This window comes from Oratosquilla oratoria, chromosome 22, assembly GCF_046742065.1.
Source record: "Oratosquilla oratoria isolate Oo_2021 chromosome 22, ASM4674206v1, whole genome shotgun sequence".
Classification (NCBI taxonomy): Eukaryota; Metazoa; Arthropoda; class Malacostraca; order Stomatopoda; family Squillidae; genus Oratosquilla; species Oratosquilla oratoria.
In genome coordinates this window covers 52,564,551-52,573,201 of record NC_134798.1, presented here as the reverse complement: position 1 = coordinate 52,573,201, position 8,651 = coordinate 52,564,551, and the positions used below count along the sequence as shown (strand labels likewise).

Here is an 8,651-nt window from a genome sequence, read left to right as displayed (position 1 = left end):
ACAACAACCTTCACACACACACACACACACACACACACACACACACACACACACACACACACAAACACACACGACTTTAAGAACAAACTGGATACGAAATGATACAAAAGCGGGTCACTACGAGCATAGCTCTCTTCCCGTAAAATACAACTAGGTAAATACACAGGGACACATACATACGTACACACACAGACATATATGTACATGCATGAAAATCAACGACATATTTACAGGAGCGTGGGTGTGTGTGTGTGTATGTGTGTGTATGAGTGTGTATGAGTGTGTGCATACATGAATATGTCTGTATACTCTTTTCATAGATGTTTGAATGGGAAGTGATATATCATGATTCCATATAAGTCAATTGCTTTTTCTTCTTTTCTATCATTTTCAAAAGACCCACAATGACACAGATTGCCCGCCTTATGTGTCATACAATCTGCTCACGCGTCGAATGACCGTTATGACGGTTAACGATTTTTAACCGCCCACTATTTGAATTAAAATTTTGAAATGGAACGGTACAGTGATTCGGTTTGTACTCATATATTGCTCTTCTTTTTGTCCCGTAGAAGCTTTTTGGAAAATGGTTTTCTAAAGCACTTATTTTATTGCTTGGGGAATATGACATCAACCAATCTGTCTATTCACGTGGGTGGGTATTCTGTAAAATGCCCCAAAATGACATGAATACGGTTCGAATCATCCATCAGAAGTAAAAATTATTCACTCAAATGATTCAATAAATCGTTGCAGGATATGAATGAATATTAAATGAATGAATATAATGAATGAATGAATGAATATAAAATTAATATAATGAATATAATGAATATGATAAAATGAATAAATATAAAAAGGATTCAACAAAATTGGTGCAGAATGTGATTGAAGAGTTTATCTGACCCATGGAGAACAGTAGAACATAAAACAAGGACTTGAAGTCAGGAAAAGTTTTCATGTATTGCACCCTCAATAGCAAAGGCATACGTGTTAAATGCATTTAACATGGCTAAAGAAAATAAATAGAAAATATTAATAATAATAATAGCAAAGGTATACTATACGTGTTATACGCATTTAACATAGTTAAAAAAATAAAAAATTTATATACAATAAAAAATAAACTTTGTCAGATGTCAATCCGGTCTCTCAATGCCTGACCCTCCCTACGGTAAAACGGGGACACCAGTGTCTTCATCTCAGAGTACACTCACGTAAAGGTATTTCGCACTTATTACGCCGCACGCGTTGTCATCAAGCGGTTGACCGACGAAATGCCAGAGGAATCCGAGGCCATAAAGAAGAAGCGGCAACGCCACTTTTGGAAATGGGTGACAGATCAGAAAGAAAAAAAAAATCCAAAAGCCGTCCTGCAGTCCAACAGACGGTACCTTTACCAGCTAAGGACCGAACATAGTCAAAAATCCCCCGCTCTATATGCTAAAGTCAAATCTTTCACGACCAAAGAGTCGGTAAGAGAGTTTCATCGAAAAGTCCTTAAATTTAACAGCACTCTACGGGAATTAAAAGATTTTAAATATTGTGATGAAATGTTTGACGAATTGGAGATTTTTGACGGGGATATCACGGTCGTGGCTTCCGACAATTTTATGAAACACTACTTTGCCGGATGCTCAAATTTTGTGAAGAACGGTGCTAAATCTGACCACAGAAACTATCAGATGCACTATCTCGATATGTCATATAAAGCGTTTGTACGCTCCAAACGAGTGAACAAGTATGCAATAAAGAAAGTAAGGGAAGAAGCGCAGAATAAGAAGAAACAAGACGAAACGCTGATAGCCGAGGACCGGAAGAAACGGATAGAGGAACAGGCGAACCAGAGGCTAGAAGAGGAAAAAAGGCTTGAAGAAGAGAAACTACGCGAGAAACTATTACGTCAACAGAAAAAGGAAGAGGCAAAAAAGTTACGTGAACAGAAAAGAGAAGAGAAAGCGAAAATCGCGGCATCGAGAAAAAGGATAAAAGACACTTCAAGGGATGGGTCAGAGATTGATACGTTAACCGAGGAAGATAAAAAGTTGTTGAACGATGATAGGGAAGAACGCAGACGACGTCACGTAAAGGAATCAGAGAAGGGTGTACGGAGCCAGCCTGCCGTAGAGCTTATAGGCGCACTTCGCGAAGGACACGCCACTAAAGTCGCGCCCCACTCAGTAGGCAGACTGGGGGAATTCAAATGCAAGTACTGTGAAGCACTATTATGGAAAAAAGAAAGAAGAACTATTTGCTGTAATTCGGGCCAAGTTTGTACAACATTTCCCTCTACAAGCAAAGATAACGACATTAAGTCTCTATACGATGGATCATCTGTACTCTCAGAACGGTTTTTGAGCAATATTGTGGGCTTCAATATGTTGTTCTCTTTTACCTCTTTTAACACTTCGAGCAAACTCGAAAACGCGGCCGAGACCGCAATGTGTTACAAGATACAAGGTAGAATATACCACAAAATTGGCTCATTGAAGCCAAACTTATTGAAAGAAGGCAGAATGTTCAATGAGACGGAAACACCGGAAAAAGCCTTCTGGAAAAGCGATAACTTTCTCGACCTATATTTTCACCACGACAGAGATCAGCAAATTAAACTTAGAACAAAGAGATTCATGAGTATGAATTTTTCAAAGAAGAAAGAAGTGAAAACCAAAACAAAACGGCGTCGAGAAAGAGAAGAAAAAGAGTTGAACGAAAACGAAGACATAATTACGCGGCTTTACGAGTATATGACTGCCAACAATGCTTGCCTGACAGGTATGCTAAAAGAACTAAAAACCGCAAAGGAACTAATGAAAATTCACGTGGAAAAATATGGAAAACTTCCCGAGATGTCTATAACTTTGAAAGCTGTTGAAGGGATAAAAACACGTGAACATAAAGGCGTTTATCACCTCCCTTCATCGCCTTCACAAGTTGGATTTATCGTCAATCTCAATTCGATGAAAGACCATCTATGCATAACAATTAGTTCCCCAAATCCAGATACGAAATACCACCTTAGAACGATTAGCCATGTCAACTTTCTTTACGACTCTTTTCAGTGCCCACTATTGATCTCTAACGGGGATATAGGTTACTCCTTAAAAGTGAGTCGTGTCAATAAACCCAACGGTCCTGCTAAGACTTACACTACTCTGACTCCTTGCATGTTTTACGCATCTTTGTACATGGAAAGGGAAGGTGTTTACAACTACATAACCAAATGTAGAAGGTTATTCCAGCAATTCACCGTTGACAACTACGTAAAAGTTGAGACTTCCAGGTTATCTTTCATAGAAATTAACCAGAAGGAAATGAGAAAGGAACGCACAGATATCTTACGAGGCGACGATGGACAAAGTTCTGGACAAAGAGTGATAATTCCTCCAACATTTGTCGGTGGACCAAAATATATGAACCAGCGTCAACAGGATGCACTCGCCGTTCCTCACCCATTACGGATCTCCTGACTTTTTCATCACTTTTAACATGAACCCTTGGTGGGAAGAGTTGTTGTTGTTGTTGTTGTCGTTCCCTAGACTGTCTGTCCGAGCAGTCCCGTCTCCCCAAGGAATGCTACAGCCGAAACTGGGTTTTCCCACAAATCCTTTATAGAGTGTATGTTGTGTTGTTTGGTGGGAAGAGTTGAGTGAAGCTGTGGCACAGACAGCCTCCAGTGCTGCTTCGAAACAAAAGAACGATAGACCCGATTTGGTTAGTAGGATATTTAAGATGAAAGTCGAGAGCATGATGGACGATTTAACCAAGAAGAACATTTTTGGGCGCGTACAGGCTTACCTTTATAGCGTAGAGTGGCAGAAAAGAGGTCTCCCTCACGTTCACATTCTTTTGTGGATGGAACAACGCGTCAACGCCGAATTAGTGGACAGTGACATTTCCGCCGAAATACCAGACAAGGAAAAGGAACCAAGGTTATACGATATTGTTACAAGGTGTATGGTCCACGGACCGTGCAAAGGTTTCGACGAGTCCCACGAGTGTTGTCGTGGAAAATCGGTAAACGGGAAAGGCAAATGTCAAAGAGACTTCCCCAAACTGTGTAGGGGCGATCTTCTCTTTAGACGCAACGGTTACCCTTTGTACAAAAGAAGAACCGTGGGAGAAGGCGGACACTCTTTCAGTGCGAAAGTTAAAGGAGAGTTAAAAACCATAGACAATTTGTGGGTTGTACCTTACAATCCGTATCTGTGTCTGTGTCCATTAAATGTATACCCTATGTTACAAAGTACATAAACAAGGGCTGCGACCGCATTCTGTTCGCTAAGACAGGAGAAAAAGATGACATAGTCAACGAGGTAAAGAATTATCAAGAAGCGCGTTATGTCAACGCGAATGAAGCAACTTGGAAGATTTTCAAATTCCCCATTCACAAGAGTTTCCCTTCTGTTTTTTCACTTGACTTACATCTAGAAGGTGAAAATGAAGTGCTTTATAAAGAAGGTATGGCAAAAGAGGATATCGAGAACAAGATCGTAAAAGACACTCAACTGACAGCATTTTTCAAATTGTGTTCCCGTAACGAGTTTGCAGCAGGCTTTACTACCACGAGATGCCAATTTTTTTCATTTACGACACGAATAAGGGTAATTGGTTAGAACGTCGAAACAGAAGTTCCGCTCTAGGGAGGACAAGGACTGTAACAAGTAAAACCATTGAACTCTTCTATTCGCGTCTTCTTCTTACATATAGGCTAGGACCTACATCTTTTACAGATATTAGAACCGTCAATGGGCACATATACCCCACCTTCAGGGAAGCCGGAAAGGCCATGGGCCTACTAAACGACGAAGATACGTGGAAACAGACTATCCTAGAGATCATCAATCACACAAACGATAGAAGAAAACTGAGAGTAACATACGCAAGCATGTTGGTGCTTTCTCCCCTCGAGGACCAGTCAAATATCTGGGAAGAGACCAAAGATCTGTTTTCGAGCGATTTTCTTCATTACAGAGGGTTAACAGAGTACAACGATGAAATTTATCTGGATGCCTTAGACGATATACAGGAAAACGTGTGGAACTGCGGAGGCGGTAGGATAGTCCAATATGGCCTTCCTCCTTCTAGAGACGGTGAAAAGACAATAAACGTTATGCGTAGGGAGAAATCGTATAACAAAGCTAAGCTGAGGTCACGAGGTCATTATAATTTATTCTATATTATTTGTTTTTGTTTTGTTATCATTTGTCTGTCTGATTTTCATTTATTATTAGTTATATGTCAATTCATTATTATTTACTATTTACCTGTTTGTTTATTATTTAACTATACTTATGCATCTATTTATGTATTTTATTTGTTATTTACATTATTATAGTTTTTATTTATTATTTTATTATTATTATGATTTTTTCGCATCCGACCTAGATATGGACCAAAAGGTCTCCTGTCGGCATGCTCCGCCTTTGTAATCCTTTGTAAATCCTTTGTAGAGGTTAAAGAAAAGACGGTTCTCCTAAACGAGAAACAACGGCAATGGTACGAAACCGTGATGGCGCGCGTTGAAGGAGACAAAAAGTATCGTAATAACGATATCTTCTTAGACGCTCCTGGAGGCACGGGAAAGTCTTTCGTGCTCAAGATTATTCTTGACACGGTTCGTTCAAAGGGAAAGGTAGCCCCGGCAGTCGCGTCCTCTGGTATCGCTGCAACCCTCTTACATGGCGGTATGTATACGTCTCATATACATGTGAATATATCACTCAGTCATATAACCCACTCACCTCCACTCACTCCCACACATACCCGACGTGCAGGCGCCAAAGACATCCTGTCCATCTCGCTGACCTAAGCAGCTTCTACCATCCGCGCGCCTAGCGACATGCACATACACACACACGAACACACGCAATCAACCAAGTAGCCACACAGCGCACAACATGTGTAAGATTCCATTAATGAATTACAACGAGGTTCGTTCCTGTAGCATCAAGAAAAACTCTGAGATGGCAAGGTTACTGAAGATTACGTCCGTTGTAGTGTGGGACGAAGTCGTAATGGCCAACAAGAATACGATTACAGCACTGGATATCACGTTGAGAGATATACTGGGAGAGAACAGATTCATGGGAGGAATAGCTTTTGTTTGCGCGGGTGATTTCAGACAGATTCTTCCCGTTGTAAGAGGAGGTGGAAAGAACGATGAACTAGAATGCTGTGTAAAGTCCAGTTATTTTGGGGATGATTTGGTAAAGTTGGAACTAACATAGAACGTTAGACTCGATGTTAGCGACGTTGGAAATAAGACATTCGCTAAAAGTCTGTTGGAGTTTGGGAGAAAGCGAGTACATGCACTTTCCTGAAAACTTCGGTGTGGTGGTTGAAACCCGTGAAGAGTTGGTGGAAAAGGTCTACGACAAATTGGAAGAAAACCACTTGAACGTTTCTTACTTTGAGAAAAGGGCTATTGTTTCACCTACAAATGACGACGTGGACAGAATTAATTGTATCGTATACGACAAATCCGACAAACCAGAGATGGTCTATATGAGTGAGGACATTTCCGTTGAAGACGATATGGACATTCAACAGTCCGTTTACAATGCGATGACAAGCCCTTCCCTTCCACTCCACGAATTGAGGTTAAAGATAGGTAGCATTATTATGGTTATCCGTAACATATGTCCGCCAAAACTGTGTAACGGAACTCGAGTTATGGTGACTAATTTACAGAAGAATATTATCGTGGGTAAGATTCTGGGTGGTACGTATAGTGGTGAACAAGTTCTGCTTCCGAGAGTAACGTTAGAGTCAACAGACACACCCGTCAACTTCAAAAGGAAACAATTTCCCGTGAAACTAAGTTACGCTATGACAATAAACAAGTCCCAGGGGCAAACTTTTAACCGGTGTGGCCTTCTTCTTGATTCAGCACAATGTTTCGCGCACGGACAACTTTACGTTGCATGTTCCCGGGTTACCAGTTGGGATTCGTTAATAGTGTACACTGGTTGGAGTAAAGTGAATGACACGTACAAGCTAAAACCAGCACGAAACTGTGTATATAAAGAACTTTTCTGTAAGACCTTTAGAGGTGAATTAGATGTGCCAGAAGCAACACCTGCTTCCGATAGCGAGGACCTTCCAATTGCTGAAAAGGAACCAGAACACGGAACCTCTGTCATTCCAAAATCTATCTTTTCGATCTCCGAACAAGAAGCCTTCGCAATGATAATGCCAAGTTTTTCCGACGATGAGATCTGCGACAATGAATCTGAAGTGTTGATCTCCAAGAAAGATTTAGAGGAATTGTTAGACTTAAAGTTTAAGGAAAAATTTCAAGTGTTGGAAAAGAAACAAGAAGAAATTAAGAAGGAACAAGAAGACATGAAGAAGGGGCAAGAAGAAGTGAAGAAGGGGCAAGACATCATCATCAAGGCGGTCAAGAGATGGAGTGACGATGATGACAGTGATAGTTCGGAAAGCGAAACTGGAAAAACTCCATCACGTAAAAGGCCTAAAATGTCCAAAGATGTTGTTATTACTGATTACTGATGTTGAATAAAAACCTATATGGATTTTTCTCTTTTATTAACCAAACCATACATTAAAAAAACGTGGGCGTAGCGCGAGCAGCGCCGCAGGCCAAGCACCCATGGCGAAGCCAGGTGCTTGTAATAATAATAATAATAATAATAATAATAATAATAATAGTAATAACAATAACAATAATAATAATAATAATAACAATAATAATAATAATGATGATAATAATAGTAATAACAATAACAATAATAATAATAATAATAACAATAATAATAATGATAATGATAATAACAATAATACTAACAACAACAATAATAATAATAATAATAATAAGTAAATATTGAGACATGACGAAGAAGCCAAACCATGTTTCTGAAAAAAGTAATTCTGAAATCTTATAAAAGAAAAAATAAGATGGACGGTTTGAGGTTCTTCACAAGGATAGAAACGCTGGTCATCACTGTCTATGACACCGTTTCCCAACCTTGGGGTGTTGAAATCAATTATAGGTGGTGCTGGGAAGTGATGCACACAAAAATCACATTGATATATGTATCATTGATCACCTAGTTGTGCATGTTTGGCTTTTTCCATGCTATTTTTCTTTTTGGCTACCCCCCCCTGTAAGGGGAAAAAACCTTTGGTACATGTATGTATGTATTTTACTTTTCCAGAGTATTCTTATTTCTTCTACAAACAATATTGTCAATTTGTTTCAGTTCTAAGGAATCAAGAAAATGAATCATCAGGTAGTACACTTCACTTTCTTTTATCCTTCTAATAACAAGACAGGGGTGCTGGACTGCTTAGACATGACAACAGGGGTTGCTATGGTCGGAAAACGTTAGGAAACGCTGACCTATGACAACAATAGGAAAGCAAATCACTGACCCTATCTGACCTCACTTTCACCTGACCTGACCTACGCTAATTTGGTGACTATTTCTTGCTAATTAATCAATTTCCAATTTTTTCCAAATCAAAATGTCAATAACACATATTTACATTCTACATATGTCTATGATCAAACAAGATTAAATCACATTTTTTTTCTCAAGTAATACAATAAACTACTCACTGTATTTACAGTAATACCGATGTAATACAGTACTTACATTAATACAGTAAAGTACTTACTGTATTCA

At 39.3% G+C, this 8,651-nt stretch overlaps 1 protein-coding gene across 1 annotated transcript; it reads left to right on the top strand.

Moving 5' to 3' along the window:
* Positions 1-3,732: 3,732 nt before the first annotated feature.
* LOC143037387 (uncharacterized) lies at positions 3,733-6,230 on the top strand. The gene is made up of 5 exons (XM_076205524.1): positions 3,733-4,017; positions 4,248-4,543; positions 4,711-5,054; positions 5,454-5,687; positions 6,001-6,230. The coding sequence occupies exons 1-5, from the start codon at positions 3,733-3,735 to the stop codon at positions 6,228-6,230; spliced, it is 1,389 nt and encodes a 462-aa protein (XP_076061639.1).
* Positions 6,231-8,651: the final 2,421 nt, after the last annotated feature.

Coding starts and splice junctions, on each gene's coding strand:
- LOC143037387 (XM_076205524.1), top strand. CDS start 3,733: ATGAAAGTCGAGAGCATGATGGACGATTTAACCAAGAAGAACATTTTT. Junction 4,544..4,710: donor AAATTGTGTTCCCGTAACGA/GTTTGCAGCAGG, acceptor TCTTACATATAG/GCTAGGACCTACATCTTTTA. Junction 5,055..5,453: donor CGTGTGGAACTGCGGAGGCG/GTAGGATAGTCC, acceptor AATCCTTTGTAG/AGGTTAAAGAAAAGACGGTT.